The sequence below is a fragment of the Sapajus apella genome, unplaced genomic scaffold (genome assembly GCF_009761245.1).
Source record: "Sapajus apella isolate SASKATOON/1434 unplaced genomic scaffold, GSC_monkey_1.0 scaffold125, whole genome shotgun sequence".
In the NCBI taxonomy this organism is placed as follows: domain Eukaryota; kingdom Metazoa; phylum Chordata; class Mammalia; order Primates; family Cebidae; genus Sapajus; species Sapajus apella.
The window spans coordinates 1,013,766-1,038,250 of record NW_022437065.1 but is presented as its reverse complement, the minus strand read 5'-3'; the positions used below and the strand labels follow the sequence as shown (position 1 = coordinate 1,038,250).

Here is a 24,485-nt window from a genome sequence, read left to right as displayed (position 1 = left end):
TCAAAAAAAAAAAAAAAAAAAAAAAAAAAAAAAAAAACCCAAAAAGATTCTTACCCTTTATTCCTATACTTAATATACATTTCTGTTTATGGAATAATTTTTTTAAGTAGAAAAAAAATGAATCTTGCTGAATTATTTCTGCTAACATAATATACCCTTTCATGACCTTAACATTTTTTTTTTTTTTTTTTTTTTTTTTTTTTGAGACAGTTTTTTTTTCGTCATCCAGGCTGAAGTGCAGTGCCAGATCTCGGCTCACTGCAACCTCCGCCTCCCGAGTTCAAGTGATTCTCCTGCCTCAGCCTCCTGAATAGCTGGGATTACATGCATCCACCCCCACTCCCAGCTGATTTTTGTATTTTTAGTAGAGACAGGTTTTGCCATGTTGTCAAGGCTGATTTCTTTTTTTTTTTTGGGAGACGGAGTTTCGCTCTTGTTACCCAGGCTGGAGTGCAATGGCGCGATCTCGGCTCACCACAACCTCCGCCTCCTGGGTTCAGGCAATTCTCCTGCCTCAGCCTCCTGAGTAGCTGGGACTACAGGCACACGCCACCATGCCCAGCTAATTTTTTGTAGTTTTAGTAGAGACGGGGTTTCACCATGTTGACCAGGATGGTCTCGATCTCTTGACCTTGTGATCTACCCGCCTCGGCCTCTCAAAGTGCTGGGATTACAGGCTTGAGCCACCACGCCCGGCCGTCAAGGCTGATTTCAAACTCCTGACCTCAGGTGATTGGCATTGGCCTCCGAAAGTGCTGAGATTACAGGCGTGAGCCACCACTCCTGGCCTGACCATAACATTTTTAATGACAGCATATGACATTATTTTTAGATCATTTTCAAGGACAATTTTTCTCATGTATATATATTCCATATTTATCTAAAATTGACATTTTTCCTGAAATGCCTTCTTTTGGAGAAGCTTTTTTTTTCATGCTGTTTTCTACATGTCATTGATAATTTTCTTTGTGATATTTACAATGTATAACTTGGAGATTTCTTTAAAGTTGTATGTTCTGTTATAGTAATGCATTAAAAAGTGGTAAAGTTTTAAATTACAGATAATAAAAGAAAGTTAGGACCTCAGTAGTAATGTTACTTTTGAGATCTGAATTTCATATTTGTTTTGACATGTCATTTCTCAGGATTCTAATCACTGTATTGAAATATACTCACTACTTGCTAATATGTTTACTAAATTGATGCTTCCAAATTTTTTCAGTATTAGATGCATTTTAGATGAGTAATGTACATAATACAATTAAATAGTTTATTATTATGATATTTTTTGTACAAAAAGAAATTAACAAGTTGTGAAGTCACCACTTAATCTTTAGTAGCCCAAAGTTAGAAATGTTGTAGACAAATTTTGAATAATACCCAATTCTAAGATGATATGCCCGATGTTGCCAGGTAAGTGAATAATATTTTATCTTTATATATTTTTCTCTGGTGTTACTTTTCTTCAATTTCCTGTTCTAGCCCCAGTCCTGCTTAGCTTTAGTTTCTAGGAGGAATCTTTTCTAAGTTAGAAATAATTTTTTTTCAAAACTTCTACTCTAAATTTGGAAATGATTCTGAGGTTTATGATTTTTTTTGAATTCCTGCTGAAAAAGTGAATTTTTATATAATTTCAAAAATATTCTAAAAATTAAACTTTGAAATTTTTACGTGTCTGAAAATTCATTCTATAGACAGAAATGCAACATATTCTTTATGTGTTATATATTTTCTCTAGTTTATACAAAGATTATAGAAAGAATTAATTTAGTAGGTCATTCAATGTTATTTTGAAGGATACAAATGTTGATTATATAATGTCTTCATTCATTATAAAATATTTTCATATAAAGTGAGCAACAAAATAATCTATGATACTTTTAATGAAAGCTTAATTCTTAATTTTAAATTCTTTTTTTTTTTTTGAGACGGAGTTTCGTTCTTGTTACCCAGGCTGGAGTGCAATGGCGCTATCTCGGCTCACCGCAACCTCCGCCTCCTGGGTTCATGCAATTCTCCTGCCTCAGCCTCCTGAGTAGCTGGGATTACAGGCACGCGCCACCATGCCCAGCTAATTTTTTGTATTTTAGTAGAGATGGGGTTTCACCATGTTGACCAGGATGGTCTCGATCTCTTGACCTCGTGATCCACCCGCCTCGGCCTCTCAAAGTGCTGGGATTACAGGCTGAGCCACCGCGCCCAGCCCAATTTTAAATTTTTAATTTAAAATAAGCAATGTACTTAAGGATGATATTTTCTTGTCGTTTTAAAGACAGTTAACTTTCTGTGGACTTTGTTCTAACCTTAAACATGATGTTTCCAGAAATTTATTGCTTTCTCCAGATGTTTGCAAGCTTTGAGATCTCACAGACCAGTAAAGTTTTTAAAATTATGAGATGCATCTATTTGATAGACCTGGAACAGTTATTGTTTGCCACTAAGATTTCTATTACAGATGCAAGAAAAAAAGTGTCCTTGCATTTCCTGTCTGATTGTGTCAGCCAACATTGAATGGGGGAATACAGGAGAAAACCTTTGTAATACAGGGAAAAAAACACGAAGAGATAATTTTTACAGTTCACAAATGACTTTGTAAACAGTGAAGAGCTTGTATTACAACCCAGAGAATAATCTAAAATTTGAGTTTAAAAAGTTATGAGAACCAATAGATGGTTGCCAGCTTCTGATTTGCATTTGCCTAAATATGGGCATTGAAAAAAAATGACAGTTTGCACTATCATGTCATAAAATAAGGAAAATTTTCAAAATAAAAAGCTCTTAATTGTATAATAAAGGATGCCTCCTTAAACTGTATAAATGTATCTGTATGGAAATTTCACTACTTTACCTGTTTTTCACATTTTTCCATGGACCTGTGAGAGCTTTATTATGAGCCAGCCCTGGTGAGGAACCTGGTTCTGGAACACAGTATAGGCAGAATTTTAAAAATATTTAGTCCTAGCTGATGAATAAATGGACCTGAAGAGTATATTGATCATCAGTATGATTAAATACAAAACTGGATTGTTAAGAGAGTTATGAAATATTTTGTAAGACCTTAAGGAAAGAATACCAAATCACCTGTTCAAATTTATTTCATTAAAGGAAAGGACATGGAATAGATGATTCTATGAAGGACCTCCCCAGCTTTGTTTTTCTATATGTCTATAACCCTTTTTTTTTTTTTTTTTTTTTAAGTTTTACTTTAGGTGCATACTGTATCTGGCATTTCTCCCCATGTTATCCCTCCCCAACCCCCACTGTCTCTCCCCTACCCCCCCAACTGCCCCAGTGTGTAATGTTCCTCTCCCTGAGTCCATGTGTTCTTGTTGTTCAATACCCACCTATGAGAGAACGTGCGGTGTTTGCTTTTCTGTTCTTGTGTCAGTTTGCTGAGAATGATGGTTTCCAGATTCATCCAAGTCCCTACAAAGGACACGAACTCGTTGTTTTTTATGGCTGTGTAGTATTCCATGGTGTATATCTACGTACCACATTTTCTTTGTCCAGCCTATCATTGATGGGCATTTGGGTTGGTTCCAGGTCTTTGCTGTTGTACACAGGGCTGCAATGAACATACATGTGCATGTGTCTTTATAGTAGAACGCTTTATAGTTCTTTGGGTATATACCTCTTAAAATCTATTTGAGGATCTTTCATTAAACTACTTTAAAAGCAATTTAGTTCATTTCTGATGAATTTATTTAAAATATAATATTTGCACATGACCATGATAGGTTAGAAAATACAACTGGTTGTGGTGATGGGATGATTGTAGTTTCTCCTTGAGATCAGGGAAACCATGGACAACTGTGGAAAAAAGTCCGAGGCTGGAACTTGGGACACATTAAGTAAGGCAGAGTGATATTTATAATTTTGTATGTCATCCACAGCAGTTACCAACAGACAAGAAAGGCCAGTTGTAAAATGGGGTCCACAATAATATCTTGGTCCTGTGGCAAATGAGAATTTATCTTAACTTCTCAGATTATGTTTGGATAAACTTAAGTTTTCTACAGTTTAACAAATTATTAGTTCTGAAATCAAGTATATTCTGTGAAATTATAGTAATATTGATCTGAAGCTCACTGATCAAATCTTTCCCTAATGTAATATAATTAACATTAAATTATGTTGTTAGATTTCACAAAGGTGATAGGGCCAACAATTCTATTGGCTATTAAATATAATGTCCTTAAATAAGAGCATCTTAGATCATTTTTATGAAATAGAAACTGCTGTCATCACTAATATCCAAGCACCTGAATGGGAACCTACCAGGATACTGAACAAAATGTTTGTAACCTGATTCAGGCTGCCTGAACGGCCTCATTTCACAGGTTAATTAAAATCTGACAGCCTAAGAATTGGAGAGTAATTACTGGTCAGCTAGAGATAGATAATTTTTTTAATTTACCCAACATTCTACTGTTAAGCTGAACATTTAGAACTGGAAATATGCCATGTGATTATTAGACTAAGATGGTTTTTAATATTAAAATAAGGATCATTTTGCCATTGCCTCAATATGGCTTCATATCCTTGATACAGCATCTTTTCTTTAAGGGGTAATATCTATATGCCTTATTTATGAAGCAGACATTTTTGTTAGAAAAAGATGTAAACCTATATGACAATAGACAGTTATGTTTTCATTTGTAACCTCCATTGTTAGAATAAGATGAGTTGATTAGATATTTTTTAGAAAAGTGTTTTTTACAACAGAATGTCCTATTGTGTTTTCAAATCTGCCTGAATGTTTTCTCTTTTAATCCTGTCAGCAACTCTGTTAGATAGGGATTTTGACATCAGAGAATGTACGTAACTCACCTGCTTGCCACAGCTGGAAATAATGAAGGTTTGGGTCTGACCTGAATACCAAGCTCTTGCCCTTCCTTCTGCAGTAGGAGAAACTCAATGTACTAAACTCAATGTACTAAGGAGATAGTGACTAGTGGAATCAACAATGCGCTTCCTAATGCAGCAGCCAGGAGCATGATGCGTCTAGAGGACCCTTTCATCAGGGTCATGTATCCTGTTTTTATACTTTTCCATTTCTAGAAAACATATGGCCTAATATTTACTGAGTTATTGGAAGTCCTTTGGAATCACTTCAAAATATCAATATAAAGAAAAGCTTTTCCCTCTCCTCTTATTATAGTTGCATTTCCTAGTAAAGGAGCTTTACTTGTGAATAAATCTAGCATATGTACTGTCTGTTTCAATTCTCAAGACAATTCTCTGAAATTAGGTTTTATAAAATAGATTATTAGACTTCTTTATTTTATTTTTAAGATGAAGTCTTGCTCTGTTGCCCAGGTTGGAGTGCAGTGGCTTGATCTCGGCTCACTGCAACCTCTGCGTCCTGGGTTCAAGTGATTCTCCTACCTCAGTCTCCCTAGCAGCTGGGATCATAGGTGTGCACCACCATGCCCAGCTAATTTTTGTATTTTGTATTTTTAGTAGAGACAGGGTTTCACCACGTTGGCCAGGCCCTTCTCCAACTCCTGACCTTAGCCTCTTTTCCAACTCCTGACCTTAGGTGATACGAAACTACTTTTAAAAGGAAGTTTTTCTGTAGAAGACACTATTCACTGTTTTATCTGAGGTAGTGAATTAGCTTAATGACAGTTGATACTTTCTTTTTTATTCTTTGAGATGGAGTGTCACTCCTTTACCCAGGTTGGAGTGCAGTTGTGCGATCTTGGCTCACTGCAACCTTTGCCTCCTGGGTTCAAGCAATTCTTATGCCTCAGCCTCCTGAGTAGCTGGGATTACAGATGCGTGCCACCATGCACAGCTAATTTTTGTAATTTTAGTAGAGATGGGATTTCACCATGTTGGTGAGGCCAGTCTCAAACTCCTGGCCTCAAGCAATCCTCCTGCCTTGGCCTCCCAAAGTGCTGGGATTACAGGCGTGAGCAACTGCAACTGCCTGACAGTTGGTACTTTTTGAGCTAACTTTGTAATTATGGGAACGTTTCACGTAGTGCCCTGACTTATATGCCTTGTATCATACCTGTTATACCTGTTACTTACTTTTTATGGTTGTATATAAAAGATAAAATCATACCCATGTCATAATTTTTATAATTATGTACCTTTTCATTTTTCTCTTCTTCATTGAAAGATTTATACTTCAGTATTATGTATTCTTATATGTGTTTCCTTTTTCCAGAGGTACTTAACCTTCACTATAAAAGGTTGAATGTCAAAGTTTTTCCAGATATGATGGTAACAGTGTCTGCTTCCATAATCCTTCTCTTGTATTTGCCCCTTTCCTTTCAGAGAATGCTGTGTATACCTTTGGGCTGGGAAAATTTGGTCAGCTGGGTCTTGGCACTTTTCTTTTTGAAACTTCAGAACCCAAAGTCGTTGAGAATATTGGGAATAAAACAATAAGTTATATTTTTTGTGGAGAAAATCATGCAGCTTTGTTAACAGGTATGGATTAGAATTTCTGTTATATATTTATAGAACTGGGCATATTTTATTACAAAATAAATTATATCTGAAATGAATGTATCTAACTTAAGGAGTTCATGGCTAAGGAAAATGTAAATCCATGTTTAATATTCCAAATATAAAGTTGTGAGCTCCTTTTTATTATTTTAATTCAATTTAGAATGTAAATGATCCCAATATTTAGAACCTCACAATAGGCTGATGATGTCAGAAGTAAGACCATAGTATTATTCTTTGGCAGAAAACAGGAATCTTTTTGAAATTGTATCAGTCTGAAGGCTTTTTTTTTTTTTTTTGAGACGGAGTCTCACCCTGTCACCCAGGCTGGAGTACAATGGCACCATCTCGGCTCACTGCAACCTCCTCCTCCCAGGTTCAAGCGATTCTCTTGCCTCAGCCTCCTGAGTAGCTGGGATTACAGGCGCGTACCACTATGCCCAGCTAATTTTTGTATTTTTAGTAGAGATGGGGTTTCAACATCTTGGCCAGGCTGGTCTTGAACTCTTGACCTCGTGATCCACCCACCTCAGCCTCCCAAAGTGCTTGGATTACAGGCGTGAGCCACCGAGCCCGGCCAGTTTGAAGGCTCTTACCTCTGCTCAGGCCAAAAGGAAAAATCCCACAAGCAAAAACTTAATTTTTTTTTTTTTTTTTTTTGAGACGGAGTTTCGCTCTTGTTACCCAGGCTGGAGTGCAATGGCATGATCGATCTCGGCTCACCGCAACCTCCGCCTCCTGGGTTCATGCAATTCTCCTGCCTCAGCCTCCTGAGTAGCTGGGATTACAGGCACGCACCACCATGCCCAGCTGATTTTTTGTATTTTTAGTAGAGACGGGGTTTCACCATGTTGACCAGGATGGTCTCGATCTGTTGACCTCGTGATCCACCCGCCTCGGCCTCCCAAAGTGCTGGGATTACAGGCTTGAGCCACCGCGCCTGGCTAATTTTTTTATTTTTAGTAGAGACAGGGTTTCACCATGTTGGCCAGACTTGTCTCAAACTCTTGACCCCAAGTGATCTACTTGCCTTGACCTCCCAAAGTGCTGAGATAACAGGCGTGAGCCACCGTGCCCGGCCAGGTGTTTATTTTTTCAGACAAAAGACAATCAAAAAGGCAAACCTTAAATATTTTGGGTAAAGAAATCAGGTTGAAAAGAAAGAGAAAGAAGGGATAAAGTTGATAAGGAGTATATGTAAAGGAAGGACATAAATACTTAATAATAAGAATTATGAGAGTCTATAGCCTGGTCAACATGGTGAAACCCAATCTCTACTAAGAAAAAATACAAAAATTAGCTGGGAGGTGACAGTGTGTGTCTGTAATCCCAGCTACTTAGGAGCTGAGACAGGAGAATCACTTGAACCCAGGAGGCGGAGGTTGCAGTGGTTGCAGTGAGCCAAGATTGTGCCATTGCACTCCAGCCTGGGCGACTCTTATCTCAAAAAAAAAAAAAAAAAGTCTAAAAAGTCAAACACTGAATATCACTTATTTATATATTTACAGGGAATCTACCTATTTTTGTAAATTAATTTTTATACTTGCCACCTTACTGGATTATATTATTATTTCTAATGATTTTTCAGTCAATTCTCTTGGATTTGCTTAGTATGCAGTAACTTTGCCATCTTAAACCGGAAGTCCCCAAAGGTGATCCAATTGTTTCCCAGCTTAAAACCATTCATTTTCCTTCTTAATGTCCTTAAGATAAAGTTTAAAAATTCTTCATCTCAACTAATAGGACACAATGAGTAGTCCCTTTTTACTTCTTCAGACTCATCTTCCACCACTCTCCCCTTGGTGCACCAGGTGTGTTAGTTGTCTTTCAGCTTCTTTCCCAAGGCACATTTGCTCTTGATTCAGAGTCTTTCTGTGTACTGCTAACTGCCTGGAAGATTCTTTGTTCCTTTCTTCATGCAGCTAAGCCCTACTAATCCTTTAGGTTTCCCTTTGAAAGCCTTCCCTAATCCCCAGACTAGAGGAAAATTCCCCTCCTCTGTACCATATTAACACCCTTTACTTCTGCTTTCCTGACCCTTATCCCATTTGAGATGGAGGGTATGAAGGAGCGGCTTGAAGAAAGGAGTGTGAAGGTTCATAATAGCTGCTATGGCAGTGAGCAAAAGGACTAACTGATGAGAAGTGGCAAGATTACTCATCATCATTGTGGGCCTAGCTTCAGAGGGGACCCAGGTATTGGTATAGAAATTGGTTAGCATGGTTGGCTTATGGCATTTACTTCAAAGGTATTCCACAGCCCAGGAGCCAGATTAGTTAAACAAAGCCAGTAGTAGAGATTTTGTGTACCCCCCCATCCCCCAAGTTATGTGACAACATTTTGAGACATTTTTTAATTGTCATGGCTGCAGAGTGGAGTTGTCCTACTGGCCATTTAGTGGGTAGAGGCCAAGGATGCTGCTGAACATACTGCAGTGTACAGGAGACACCCATACAACCATGAATTATCTGGCCCCAAATGTCAGTAGTGCCAAGGCTGAGAAAATCTGATCTATCATTGATCTCAGGAAAAAGGAAAATAGTCTGTGCTGGCATGTAGGGGTCAGAATACAAACATCTCCTTCTCCCCTTGGAATATATGATGTGGATCCCAAGCTCTCATGCTGTATTGCTGTCATTTCATACACACTGCCTTGTGTGATGGGTCATCATCTTCACAAACCACCAAGGTTAATTGATTTATTCTCAGAATATTTATTGCCTGATGTTACGTGCAGGACCACAGAGACCATAGAGAGAGTGGAAAGATCAGTAGATCAAAGTAAATTCAATGTAGAATTTGAAGGGGAAAATTATAATTGCAGTATAAGTTAATATATTTATCTGTTTACAAATAGATCCATACAAGTAAAACTTTTGTAATTCTCATTTTTTTGCATTTTAGATAATGGCCTTATGTATACTTTTGGAGATGGTCGCCATGGAAAATTAGGACTCGGAGTGGAGAATTTTACCAATCAGTTCATTCCCATTTTGTGCTCTAATTTTTTTATGTATATAATTAAATTGGTAAGGGCATCACATTTTCCTGTTTATATTTTCATATTCCTACATTTGAGTCTTTCTGTATTTCATAGAATATACTTTTATGTTTGTGTGAAAGAATATCATGGATATATCTAGTAAATATTAGTTTCTTAGAAGCCACATCTCAGACATTATGCCACTCAGAAAATGTCTCTCTCCTAATTTTCCTCCTTTAGCATCATCCTCTTTGCTGAAACCTTGACTCCTCTTTGTTCTCATATATCTCTTGAAAGCTGGGACTGTGCCATGCCTGCAAGCTTTGTATATTGTGTAGCACCCAGCAGAGTAACTTGCTCACAGTGGTCTTTAGTAAATATTTGCTGAATTAAATGTTAGAGACTCTCAAATCCTGCACAACAGAAAGTCTGATAATAGAGTTTTGGCGGGGTGCAGTGCAGGGGCTTACTCCTGTAATCCCAGCACTTTGGGAGGCCAAGGCGGGTGGATCACCTGCGATCAGGAATTTAAGACCAGCCTGGCTAACATGGTGAAACCCTGTCTCTACTAAAAATACAAAAATTAGCCGGGTGTGGTGGCACACAACTGTAATCCCAGCTACTTGGGAGGCTGAGGCATCAGGATTGCTTGAACCTGGGAGGTGGAGGTTGCAGTGAGCTGTGGTTGTGCCACTGCACTCCAGCCTGGGCAACAGAGTGATACTCTGTCTCCAAAAAATAAAATAAAATAAAATAAAATAAAATCGTTTTGGAGATGTGGTATTTTGGTTAAATTTTCTTAGGTTAAGGATATATTACTTCAGTGTCACATCACTATCACGCATCATACCTGTATTGTTTCTTAATACTTTTGCCAGTTTAGACTTTTAAAAATTCTGTTTACTTGATGATAATACTGGCATTTGTCCTCCAAAGACTCAGTGTCTCATAATATGGAACACTTTCATTTATTGATTTGACAATTATTTAATGAAAGCCTACTGTGTATAAGATAGTGTGCTAAATATAAGAAATACAAAGTACTGGCCAGGCAGGATGGCTCATGCCTGTAATCCCAGCACTTTGGGAGGCCGAGGTAGGCAGATCACCTGAGTTCATGAGTTCAAGACCAGGCTGGCTAACATGGCAAAACCCCATCTCTACTAAAAATACAAAAATTAGCTGGCATGGTGGTGGGTCCTTGTAATTGCAGCTACTCAGGAGGCTGAGGCAGGAGAAATGCTTCAATCCAAGAGGCGGAGGTTGCAGTGAGCCGAGATTGCGCCATTGCACTCCAGCCTGAGTGTCAAGAGTGAAACTCTATCTCAAAAACAAAAAACAAAAAACAAAGTACTGTATACAGTGATGAATGAAATAACCAAGTACTCATTCATTGAGGACTTATTTATTACAGTCTAATGATAATTTTTTAAAGGATATATAAATATATATATATTTAAATTTTAAAGTATTATGAAGGAAAAGTAGAACATTATAAAGTATGTAGAACCTGTGTACGGAAAATACTGCACTATGGGGTTTTTTAAAAGCATTTTCTTGCAAATCATTTCTCAAAATTCTTTGAATGCTGATTTCATTTTTCATTGTTCCATCATCATGCATACTTTCATTTATTTTCCTCTAAGAACTTTTAAGCATTAAACTTAGAAAATGTCCATATAAAGGAGGCTTAGAGACATAATTAGCCCCCAGAGACTGATTAATACTTTTTTAAAATAAATTCTTCCAGTAATTTTTTCACATTTTTAATGTTCCTCCCAGATTAAAATATAACATTTTCTAACTGTAAGGAGAAATGTAATTTGCCAATTATTTTTTCTTTATATTATTTTAAATGGAAAGTAAAATGGTGGATTAAACTTGTTTTCATTTGCAATCACAGTGCTTAATGAATATGTATGGTAATTGTGTACATATTGTGTACACATTCTCATTGTGCACACACATATGTATAGACAGATTCACCAAGTCAGTCCATCAACGAAGCCTACCACTAAGTAAATGTCTTACAGCTGATAACTGTTAAAAACTCATTTGTGTTTGAAGCCAGTGTTGATTAGTTTTTCTGTGGATTTATGCTGCAGGTTGCTTGTGGTGGATGTCACATGGTAGTTTTTGCTGCTCCTCGACGTAGAATGGCAGAAGAAATTGAATTTGGTGAAATAAATGATACTTGCTTACCTTTTCTGCCCTTTGGCAATTTAACATCAGGAAATGTACTGCAGAGAACTCTATCAGCACGGATGCGGCGAAGAGAGAAGGTACAATTGTGGCCTATTCTGATAATAGTACTATCTAACACTGCAAAGAAAACTAAAAGAAAAATATGTTTTCTTTTTAAATTGAAAAGTCTTCTCAGATAAATTTGCTAAGTAAAATTATTAGAGTTGAGTGCTTACAAACTTTTAGAGTTAATTCAGAAAACTTCAGAAAAGCTTAATGCTTTTAAAGACACAAATTAGAAAATTTAAATTATGAAAAACCTTTGCATATAGACAATGGTGCTATAAAATCATCCTTTTATAGGCCTATTTCTCACCTCACATTGAATGCTGAATTGTTTTTTCAACTGCTTGTGGTTTGACTTGTTATATGCTTTTTTTATTATGGTAATAAAAACACAACAAATACACCCACTTAACAGAGTTTTTAAGTGTGCAATACAGTATTGTTAACTATAGGCATAATGTTATGTTGCTCAGAAATCTGTGGAACTTAATTATCTTATATAATTCTACATTCTTTTATATTTTAGTTAAACCTCATGAGCAGTGGAAGGTTATACTCTATAAACAATGAAATGGGAAAACAAAGAAATAAGGACTTCAGTTAGAGAGAGGAAATATTTTCTCAATTAAATTTAGAGATTCTCCTTGTGTTTTAAAATTATTGTTCCAATGATGTATATATATGTGTGTGTATTTTTTTTTTTTTTTTTGAGACAGACTCTGTCACCCAGGCTGGGGTGCAATGGTGTGATCTTGGCTCACTGCAACCTCCGCCTGCAGAGTTCAAGCAATTCTCCTGCCTCAGCCTCCCGAGTAGCTGGGACTATAGGCGTGCGCCACCACGCCCAGCTAATTTTTTTGTATTTTTAGTAGAGATGGGGTTTCACCATGTTGCCCAGGCTGGTCTTGAACTCCCAACCTCAACTCGTCCACCAGCCTCAGCTTCCCAATGTGTTGGGATTACAAGTCTGAGCCACCAAGCCTGGCCCCAATGACACATATGTCTTTTAAAGTAAATGGCAAATAATTTTTGAAGGTGACATTCCTTTTTTGAAAATTACTGTAAGTTTTAAAACACATTTTTTCAAGTTTCATAGCAGTTTTATTTGTAATAGCCAACATATTTCTTTTGAAGTAAAAAGGTTAAATCTGATGTTTTGTTATAAAAAAGCATATATGGAAAAGTTAAGAAATACTCCATTAGGGTTTTGTAGTCATTGTTTATTTACATCTCCTAAGTAATGTTTTATTTCTTAGGACGGGTAGAGAAAGTGCACACACTTTTTTCCCCCATCATGTGAAAAAAAGAAGCTACCAAATTGACAATTTAGAGCAAGTAAGGTACAGAGACAACAACAGGACAAATGTTTTTGAGCCTTTGAGGGTTATTAAGAAGTAAATGTTGTGCAGTGTTAGCATATTTTGAAGTCTTTCTCTTAAATATTTTTAGCAACTTTGAGGAAAGTTTATATCAATATTAAATATATAACATCATTTAATAGTTTGTTTAACCTGCTTATTTTAAAGGAGAGATCTCCAAGTTCTATTCCATTGATAAAAACACTACCTCCAGTAGAAGGAACTCTTGACCCTTCCGCTTCTTTTCCCCCCAAATCACTTTTCCCATGTTGTTCTAAGAATGACCTCCTAGAGAGAATCTTACCTGAAGAGGCCCTCATGCAGCCAGAGGAACCAGGTAACTTTTGCTACTCTGTCTGCTCTCAGTATAAATGTGCCTTTTATTCCTGTTGTTTTTATGTTCATCTTAAGATGTTTTCTCCAGTTATTTAAGTTGTTCTCTCCCTGGTTAGAGCCTAAATCTCTCATTTGAACTCAAATCCAGAAGTATCCTTACAAATAGAAAGCACCATCAGTGCCCCTAAGAGTGCCATGTAAGCACAGCAGCATGTCTTTATAGAGCAGTGGATAACAGTCATAGTACCTTCCTTAACTTGATCGTCTTTAAACCCTGAAACCACTCGATGAACTTGGGAGGGAATTATAGTCCTCATTTTACAGATGAGAAAAGCAAGGCTTGAAGAGATCATGTGACTTGGCCAACGTCACTCAGTTTATAAACGAAGGGGTCAGAATTTGAATGCAGGTCTTCTGAATCTTTTTGAAATTCTATGTTTAGGCTGTATAACATAGTGGTTAAGAGCATAGGATATGGAGTTAAACTCATCTGGGGTCAAATGCCAGTTTTGACATTTACTAGCTGTGTGGCGGACTTTGGGAAAGTTGCTTAACATCTCCAAGCCTCAGTTTCCTTGTCTTTGAAATTGATTTAATAATACTGACTTCAGAGAGTGATTGTGAGGATTCAGTGAGATCAGGCATATAAAATGTTTATCATTGAGCCCAACACCTCTAGAAACCCCTCAGTAAAGGTTGTTATGATTAATTTAATATCTTTACCTCACTACCTATTAGATACAGATTTCATGTTTTAAATTGTAATCCCAGCTCCTTCACTATTCTGTACCTCTTCTAAATAATTTTCTTTACAGATATTTGTGTATCTTACTGCAGGACATCTAGAGAGGAAATATTCTTTCTTAATTAAATTTAGGGATTCTCCTGTGTTTTAAAATTATTGTTCCAATGATGCATATTTTTTAAAGTAAATGGCAAATAATTTTTGAAGGATACATTCCTTTTCTGAAAGTTGTAAGTTTCAAAACATTTTTTTTTGAAGGTTCATAGCAGTTTTATTTGTAATAGCCAACATACTTCTCTATTTGTTAGGGGTAGGACAAGAAGCCAGGACCAGGAGATCAGAGAGTAAGCAGTAGATTTGAAATTAAGAAGATAAACCTGGCATCAGGGACTAAGAATGAGGGACTAGGAACAGATAATTTGTATATCTTTGAGATCAGCAAAGGTTTGAGGTAATAAAGGATTGGGAACTTAGGTAAGAATGGTGGGCCATGGGAATGGGATATTACATATAACTAGGATCTTGGTAATGAGCTGATTTCTTATACCTGACCCACAACTTTTATATGTTTTCTTTTGAAATAAGAATCAGTGTTTAATGGTACTCTTCAGACCTGGATATGGAAAAGATAGTAGATTCTGACAAGCAGTTTGTATTGTGTACAAGAGAAAAAAGACATTTATGGTTAGGGAAAATTGTTTCTCAGTCCCAGAGATTTGAATGTGAAAATACGCATAATTTTGTAGCTAGATCAAAAGGAAATGCCATCTCTTGTCTTTTTGTGACTGCTAACACTCTCTTAATGAAGTGTATTTTGAAAGTTGTAACTAACACATACTGTGACTTTTTCTAAATCTTTCACAGATGTCAGTCTTTATAATGGAGGAAAGTGGATCAGGATATGTCTTACTAAGGAGGTGTCATTTAAGCTCAAGGATAAGAAAGAGATGACTATGTATTTAAGGCAAAGAAACTAATATAGGCAAAGGTTTGGAGGCAGTTAAGAAGAAAAGACAACCAATGGGGCTAGAAAGTGAGCAAAAGGATAAGATAAAATAGTATTGGAGAAAGAGACAGTGAAAAATTATTTATGGTTTTACAGGCCATGAGAGACCTACTTGAATGTTTTTCTTAATCGCAATAGAAAGCCATTAAAAGATTTTAAGCAGTAGGCTGTTGTGTTTCAATCCTATTTCTACTTTAAGATGATTATGATCGCTTCTACCTCCATATAGATTTATACAGAGGCCAGACTAGAAATAGGAAGAATACTTGTGAGCCCTTTGCAAGAGATGATAGTGTATGGACCAAGGTGTTTGCAGTGGAAATGGAGAAAAGAGAAGAGGGAATACATGAAATACATTATAGACATAAAAACCAACCAGACTTGCTAAACTTAGTAATGTACTACAAATAGGTTTGAAGTAAAGTGAGGAATCCAAGATGATTCCTAAGCAGGAGGAATGTTGATACGTTTTGAGGAAGAAATTTAAGAACTAAGCCTGAGATATCTGTAAGATATCCAAGCAGAAGTACCAAGCTGATTGTTGAAAAACAAGCCTAAAGTTTAGAAGAGAGCCCTGGACTAGAAATATAATTTTGGAAGCCATCAGCATAGAGATGGGATTTAAAATTGGCTGGGCATAGTAACTTATGCCTGTAATCCCAACATTTTGAGAGCCTGAGGTAGGAGGATTGCTTGGGGCCAGGAGTTTGAGACCAGCCTGGGTAACACAGCAAGACCCACTCTCTATTTAAAATAATAATAGTAATAAAATCCCTGGAAGTTGGTGAAATCAGCTGTTAGATAGTAGAGTCAGAAGAGAAGAGGGCCCAGAATGTAGCCCTAAGAACAGCTAACATTTGAGGGGTAGAGACAGAAGAGCCAGAAAACAAGCCTTCCTCAGCTTTGTCAGCCAGTAAGGCAGGAGGTGGGAAATTAAGATAGCATAGTGTCATGAATGCAAAATACTGCTCAAAGGTCAAGGGAAAGTAATTCAAAGAAGTATCCAATGGATTTGGTATAATGGAGTTTACTGGTGACCTGGACAAGAGCAGTTCTACGGGAAGATCAGGGAAGAAGCCAGAGTGTTAACAGTTGAGTTATGAATAGGGAATGAGGGAGTGAAGAGGAGATAAGATGAACAGATAATTCCTTTGTATATTTGCTGATGAAATGGAGCAGAGAAATGGACTGGCAGCTAGAGGGGGCTGTAGGCTCAGTAGGAAATATTCGTGCACACTTGTATGCTAATGAATGAGCCAGTAGTCCTGGAGAGATAGATAGCACAGAAGAGAGAAAGTATAACCAAAGTTGGAAAGCTCTTGGAAAACAGGAGGGGCTGACATAGAGAGCAGTCTTTGGTAATAGGAAAAATACATCCTGTGTTTTAACAGGCAAGTGAGAACTTGGGTACAAATAGAGGTAGTTGTGTGTATTTATTGGTGAGAAGATCAAGTGGATCAGATATGATGACTTCTGTTTTCTCAGTCAAGTCTGAGGCAAGGTCATCAGCTTAAATAATCTGCTATGTATTTTCCAAACCTATATTCTCTGCCCTCTCCAATCTATCCTGCATAACACTTTCCACATTGATCTTCCTCAGATGCAATTCAGTTTCCATCTGCTCCAGTGTATTCGGTGAATTTATGATATTTATGAAAATAAGTGTTAATTTTCCCATATAATTCCCAACTGTTTTTCTAGGTTTATCTCTCAATAGACTTTTCCTTACAATCTTTATTTAGATCAGTAGTGTACAGACAATGGCTCATGGGCCAAATCTAGCTGGGCACCTGTTTTTATAAATAAAGTTTTATTGGAACCCAGCCATACCCATTCATTTATGTATTATCTGTGACTGCTTTCTGCTACAATCTCATAGGTTAGTTAGGACAGAGACCTTATGGCCTGGGAAGCCTAAAACGTTTACTGTATGGCCTTTTAGAGAAAAAGTTTGCTGACCATTAATGTTGATGAGACTGATCTAGTCAGTCTAACTTAGTGGAAAGAACAAGAGCTGTGGAGTCAGACAGACCTGAGATTGACACTGGACACCAACAGTCACTGAAACTTAATTTCTTCATTTATCAAATGAGGATATAATACTTAACCTTCCTTGTTGTCATAGGGTCAGTGTAACATATATAAAAGCTTATGTTTCTGGCACTTGGTAAGCCTTCAAGACAAGCTTCTTTCCTCTGCTTATTTGCTGAGACTACTGTTCTGCTGCTTTATTAGGAATGGGCTTCATTGTCTTCCCCTTATACCTCCATCTCTGCCTCTTAGAGTTCTAGTCATCCTTCTCTGTACCTCCTTAGTGAAACTTTTCCTGATTCCCAACGTACGGATGTAATTTCTCGTTCCCCTATATCATATGTTTTATATTTCCTTATAGACTATAACTTCATTAAGAAATAGCAATTACAGTTTTTTAACAACAAACAATAACAAAATTGTAATTGCTAATTCTTAATGAACTTATATGTATATCAAAACATCTATTGTATACCTTAAATATAGACAATTAAAAAAAGAATTTGCAATTACTTAGGTTGCTATTCTGCATGTTACCACACATGGAATAAATACCAAATGATTATTTGCCCATTCAATTCAGTAGATTTAAAGGGGAGGGATCAGTGTGGACTGTCATCTTTTAGTGAAGACTTCATTAAGGAGCTACTTCCAAATGTATTGGTGATTACTGAGGGCATAGTGAGAATTGAGAAAAATGCAAAGTAGAGCGTAATGACATTTAATTATCTACTTTATGATGTAATAACCTTGCAATTTTCTGTGAAAAGTTCTAGGTTATACTAGTAATCTGTTGCTACATTTAAAAAATGACCTGAAGACAGCAGATTAAGACAACAAGCATTTATTATTTCACACAGTTTCTGAGAGTCAGGACTTCAGCAGCAGCTTAGCTGGGTGGTTCTGACCCAGCTTCTTTCATAGGGTTGCAGTCATACCATCAGATGGAGCTGCAGTTATCGGAAGGCTTGACTGAGGCTGGAAGATACACTTCCAAGCTCATTCATGTGGCCGTTGGCAGGAGGCCTTACTTCCTTGAGATGCTTACAACATGGACTCCTACAGAGCAAGTGATTAGAGAGAAAGAGAGAGTACACATGTGTGTAGCCAAGATGGGAAGACAGTGAGAGTGAGTGCAAGTATGCACATGTGTATAACCAAAACAGAAGCTATAATGCTATCACAATTACGTCTGCTTTTTTTTACTGGCTGCACATACGGACCAACCTGGTATAATGTGCAAGGGAACTACACAAGAGTATGAACACCAGGAGGATGTAGGTCATTGGGGCCCTTCTTAGGACTAACTGTTAACAGTGCTCGATACCTGGGTAGTTATTTATCCCAAAGGAATAGTGTTTGCCTGTTCATATGAATGAAACAATTGTAATCTAATTGGTGTCAATATTTTTAAACTTTCACAAAGAAATTTTAAAACCTGTATTACTGTGACTGAATTCTTTTTAATTCCCCTGACATGAGGTTAAAGGACTTTTAGTAAAATTATACCTTCACTTTATATTATAGAATAATTTCTGTTTCTGTCCAGTTGTCTTTTACTTTTCTGTTGAAATCTGGATTTCCTTTTTCTCTTTTACCATTCAGATAATTTTCAAGATGAAATGACCAAAGAAGCAGCGATAGATAATTTTTCAACTATAGGAAGCCTTGGAGAAACTACTGATATCTTAAACATGGTAATGATTTCCTGTCTATCTATATAAATGAGTTTGAATTTCAGTTCATCATGTATGTGAATGTGTGTATGCTTCCTATACTCTTACATGCATGAAAGCTACTTTGTTGTTTTTACTTTATTTTGTTATTTTATATTGAGGTATAATTCACATACAATAAAATTTGTTTTCTTTTTTTGAGATGGAGTTTTACTCTTATCTCCCAGGCTGGAGTGCAATGGCATGATCTGCAGCCTCTGCCTCCCGGGTTCAAGCGATTCTCCTGCCTTACCTCCCGAGTAGCTAGAATTACAGGCATGTGCCACCATGCCAGGCTAAATTTTTATTTTTACTAGAGGTGGGGTTTCTCCATGTTGGTCAGGCTGGTCTCGAACTCCCGACCTCAGGTGATACACTCGCCTCAGCCTCCCAAAGTGCTAGGATTATTGGCATGAACCACCACACCTGGCCAATAAAATTTGTTTTGATCCTCACATTATTAGTATGGCAATTGAGAGTGGATTCTATTACTATCTGAACTGTTTTCCCTTCATTTTATATATGTGTGTATATATATATATACACACACACATAATGTACAAATATATATATAATGTATTATTTTTATAATATATATATATTTTTATTTCAGACACACATGATGAGCCAGAATTCCAATGAAAAGTCATTAAAATTGTCACCAGTTCCAAAGCTAAAGGTATAATACGGAGATTTATTTTCATTATTGTTGGTAAGAGCAGTTTATTTTTTTTTTTGGATGGTTTTTGGAAAAAAACACAAGAAACGTAAGCATTTACTTACTTTAGAATTTAAAAGACAGAGGAATATAATGTAGATAACCTCCATTTTGGCTTGTTCTGATGGTATGTATTTTCTGTAAAGAAACAAGTGAGAAAGCATTTTATTGCTGAAATTTGCTCTTTGGGATCACTAACAAGTTATAATAGCCATACTTTTCCTTCTGTCAAGCCATAGATTATGATTGCAGTTCTTATGTATAGGAAAAGACTACCATTTATTGACAGAGTGGCTCTCTGACTTTGGTTGAGTATGACTTTGAATGTATTATTATGCTGACTTTATGGAATGGTTTTAATAACTTTTTTAGCTTTAAAATTTTGTGATTTTAGTGAAAATCTTTGATAACCTTTTCCAATATTTGGTTGGGCTTTAATTTATCAAGGAATTGATAGCATAATAATAAGATTAAACATTTGGAAATCAGACTGTTCATGGGTGGGAAAGAGAGACCTTTAATGAATAACAAATAGCAAAAGAAGGGAATAGGCTGTGGTTTTCACACTCCTAGAGAGATTAAGACCTGCCCTGAAATCTTTTGCTTTACCTGGCTTTAAGGACTAGTGGGATGAACGAATGAGGGATTTGAGGATTAGGAAAATAAACTGGAGAAATGTAATTCAGGGAAGAAGATTATAGAAAATATTTAATTTCTGTTTCTAGTGACTTTGACATGTTTTCAAGTTTAAAACTCTTAAAATTGAAGTCTCTGCAAGGCAAGAGAATCATGCTAAATTGTAAAAATTTAGAGCTAGTCCTCATTCGTTCTATCTATAATTCTAAAAGGCATGGTGAATAACAGCATTCCTTTGGATATGGGAGAGCTGTTCGAACACAGTTGTAGAAGCTCAATAAATATTGACTGATTTTTGACTGACTATACTTCCAAGCAGACATCTCTCGTGCCTTTCATTCCACTTCTCTTAGACTCCAGGCTCTCCCTCTTCTGGACTGCTTTATTGTGCTAGGGAAAGAAAGGTATGTGCCTTTAGAAATCAGTTCTGGCAACTGGGCCTGGCTCTCTTAGGGTTCTTAAAAGAATCAGGATTTTTTAAAGAGCAAGAGCTAGAACAAACAGAAACGGAAAGCAATTCCTTTTAACCTGGTATATATTTTATATATATATATATTTTTTTTTCTTTTTGAGACGGAGTCTTGCACTGTCGCCCTGGCTGGAGTACAATGGTATGATCTCGGCTCACTGCAACCTCTGCCTCCTGTGTTCAAGTGTTCAAATGATTCTCTTGCCTCAGCCTCCGGAGTAGCTGGGATAACAGCTGCCTGTTACCACATCCAGCAAATTATATTTTAGCAGAGACAGGGTTTCACTATGTTGGCCAGGCTGGTCTTGAACTCCTGACCTCGTGATCCGCCCACCTCGGCCTCCCAAAGTGTTGGGATTACAGGCATGCTTTATACTTTCTGTAGTCCTTTTAAGTTTAGGCCCTACCAGGCCTACTTTAATAAATGAGAAAAGATTTATTATACTGTTTCTATGTATTAGCTTGTTAATTTTTAACTTGTCCTGTTTTAATAATTTCTTTGGCACAATAGAAACCTCTTCCTAGACCTAACTCATCACAATTTAAAAATTTGAGTTAGTGAGGTTTTACTATCCAGAGACCCAAAATCATCAGATATTTGCATCTATTTGCTTGTTTGTAGAATTTAGATCAACAATTTGGTTTTGCCTTATTTTGTCCAGCAGGAAATAATTTTATATTGTTAATGCATTTTATTCAAATGTCAGTGTTTGATTTTATAGTTTTTATACAAATCTTACATTTTACACTTAATATTCTTTCCTCTTAGTGTTCTTTCATGTATATAAATTATTATAATTAATATAATGGATACAAGGAAGGTAAAAAATTTGAAAACTCATGAAAATTTTGTTTAGAAAAGAAAACTATATTCATTATTATTTCGTTTATAGATAAAAACATTTCATGTGCAGTTTTTTTTAGTTTTAGGAGTGGAGTATTCATTTTTTTCAAATTTTACATTTTTATTTATTTTGTGAATTTTGTGGACTCAAAAGACAAATCAAAATTTGAGAATTAGGCCAGGTGCGCTGGCTCACGCTTGTAATCCCAGCACTTTGGTTGGCCAAGATGGGCGGATCACTTGAGATCAGGAGTTTAAGACCAGCCTGGCCATCATGGTAAAACCTCATCTCTACTCTATAAAGATCAGTTAGGTGTGATGACACATACCCATAGTCCCAGCTACTCAGGAGGCTGAGGTGAGAGAATTGCTGGAACCTGGGAGTCAGAGGCTGCAGTGAACTGAGATCATGCCACTGCGCTCCCAACTAAGTAACAGAATGAAAGTCTGTTCAAGAAAAAAAAAATTGAAAATGATCGGGAAGGTGGGAAAAATATACTAAGCTACACTGTGTGCAAGGAAAGTGTACATTTTTTTCTTTGAGATGGAGTTTTGCTCTTGTTGCCCAGGCTGGAGTGCAGTGACATAATCTTGGCTCACTGCAACCTCTGCCTCCTGGGTTCAAGCAATTCTCCTGCCTCAGCCTCCCAAGTAGCAGGGATTACAGGCTTTCGCCACCACACCCAGCTAATTTTTGTATTTTTAGTAGAGACAGGTTTTCACAATGTTGGCCAGGATGATCTTGAACTCCCGACATCAGGTGATCCACTTGCCTCGGCCTCTTAAAGCATTGGAATTACAGGCGTGAGTTACTGTGCCAGGCCAAGAAGTGTACATTTTTCAATAGCATCTTGTAAAATCAGTCTGGAAGTGGGTTTTATGTAAGGATTGATTCAGAATGAGAAAAGAGGCAGAGAATAAATATTGATGGTATTGTGAATAATGGCAAAATTAAGACAGGTAGTAAGAGTTGAAAATTAAACACAGATACATGTTACTAAATCAAAATTAGATATATCATAGACTAGTGAGTGGCACAAATGATCCTTAAGGAAAACAAAAAACTTCAGCAAAATATCTGGTAAAACTTGGTATTTTTATTCTCCTAGTTAAACTTATAAAAATGTAAAACCTTGGCAGTATTTAAGGTAGATAAGTTGTCTTTGTCAGCTAATAGTAGTATAACATATGATGATTACTTCAAAAAATTTACAGAAACAGCAAACAATTGGGAATCTGACGCAGTGTACGGCCCTTACTGAAAACGGTAATAGTGATGAATGTAAAGAGATGTCAGAAATGAAAGAAGGGAAAGCATGTAAACAACATGTGTCACAAGGGATTTTCATGACGCAACCACCTATGATTATGGAAGCATTTTCAGATGAGGAAGCAGGTAATGACTCAGGCCAGGTGGGACCTCAGACTGACACTGATGGAGAGGGTTTGCAAAAAGAGGTATTTAGACATGAAAATAGAAGTGGTGTTGATCAGTTTGATGCTAAGGAAATAGAAAAGGAACTGATGGAGGACACAGAAGGATTTAGAAGCAGAAGAAGTAGTCTCTGAGAAAGAAACTAAACTGCAGAAATAACAGATATGAAGGATTTAAGAAGAAGGGAAACTATCACAAAAAATATCAGTACTTTCTTTGGCAACTTACCAGATAGAGGTATGAATACTGAGAGTGAAGAAAATAAAGATTTTGTTAAGAAAAGAGAAAGTAGCAAGCAAGATGTGATCTGTGACAGTGAAAGAGAATCAGTAGAAAAGCCAGACAGTTACATGTAAGGTGCAAGTGAGAGTCGGCAGGATATAGCTGATAGATTCCAGCAGCCTGAGGCAGTAGAATTTAGTAGTAGAGAGAAAGATGATGATGAAATGGAAACTGACCAAAACATATGGTATAGCGGGAAATTGATTGACCAAGGAAACGAAAAAGAGACTAAACCCATAATATCCAAATCCATGGCAAAGTATGATTGTAAGTGTGATCACTTGTCAGAGATCCCAGAGGAGAAGGAAGGAGGAGAGTATTCAAAAGGAAATGGAAGAGAGGAGCAAGAGGTAGAAGCAAATGAGGAAAATGTCAAGGTGCATGGCGGAAGAAAGGAGGAAACAGAGATCCTATCACATGACCTTACAGACAAAGCAGAGGTGAGTGAAGGCAAGTCAGGGGGAGAGGCAGAGGATGGGCCTGAAGGTAGAGGGGATGGAACCTGTGAGGAGGAAAGTTCAGGAACAGAACACTGGCAAGGTGAGGACAGGGTGGAGAAGGGGGAGAAAGACAAGGGTAGGGGAGAAATAGAGAAGCCAGGAGAGGGAGAGAAGGACCTAGCAGAGAAGGAGGAATGGGAAAAGAGGGATGGGGAGGAGCAGGAACAAAAGGAAAGGGAGCAAGGCCATCAGGAGGAAAGAAACCAAGAGATGGAAGAGGGAGAAGGGGAGGAGGGAGGGGAGGAGGAGCACGAAGAAAGAGAAGAAGAGGAGGGAGACAGAGAAGAGGAGGAAGAAGAAGAGAAAGAGGAGGAGGAGGCAGAAGGGAAAGAGGAAGAAGGGGAAGAAGAGGGAGAAGGTGAAAAGGAAGCAGGAGAGGAGGAGGAGGAAGGAGAAAGGGGGAAGGAGGAGAAAGGAAAGGAGGAAGGAGACCAAGGAGAGGGGGAAGAGGAGGAAACAGAGCGGGGAAGGGAGGAAAAAGAGGAGGGAGGGAAAGTAGAGGAAGGTGAAGAAGAGGGGGAAGAGGAAGAAGGGGGGGAGGTGGAAGAGGAGGAAGGAGAAGGGGAAGGGGAAGAGGAGGAAGGAGAAGGGGAAGGGAAAGAGGAGGAAGGAGAAGGGGAAGGGGAGGATGAAGGGAAGGAAGGAGAAGGGGAAGGGGAAGAGGAGGAAGGAGGAGGAGGAAGGAGAAAGGGGGAAGGAGGAGAAAGGAAAGGAG

At 37.4% G+C, this 24,485-nt stretch overlaps 1 protein-coding gene across 7 annotated transcripts in view; it reads left to right on the top strand.

The window, feature by feature from the left end:
* RPGR (retinitis pigmentosa GTPase regulator) overlaps positions 1 to 24,485 on the top strand; it is a 64,441-nt gene that overhangs the window by 15,703 nt on the left and 24,253 nt on the right. For 3 of the 7 annotated variants that reach the window (XM_032261645.1, XM_032261644.1, XM_032261646.1), the window contains exons 8-13: positions 6,289 to 6,444; positions 9,367 to 9,491; positions 11,551 to 11,727; positions 13,222 to 13,390; positions 18,777 to 18,868; positions 19,500 to 19,565. In XM_032261645.1, the coding sequence (XP_032117536.1) occupies positions 6,289 to 6,444; positions 9,367 to 9,491; positions 11,551 to 11,727; positions 13,222 to 13,390; positions 18,777 to 18,868; positions 19,500 to 19,565 (785 nt within the window). Of the gene's footprint in view, positions 1 to 6,288; positions 6,445 to 9,366; positions 9,492 to 11,550; positions 11,728 to 13,221; positions 13,391 to 18,776; positions 18,869 to 19,499; positions 19,566 to 22,768; positions 22,950 to 23,558; positions 24,435 to 24,485 lie in introns of all 7 variants that reach the window. The other 4 variants (XM_032261642.1, XM_032261641.1, XM_032261643.1 and 1 more) reach the window with 3 other exon arrangements.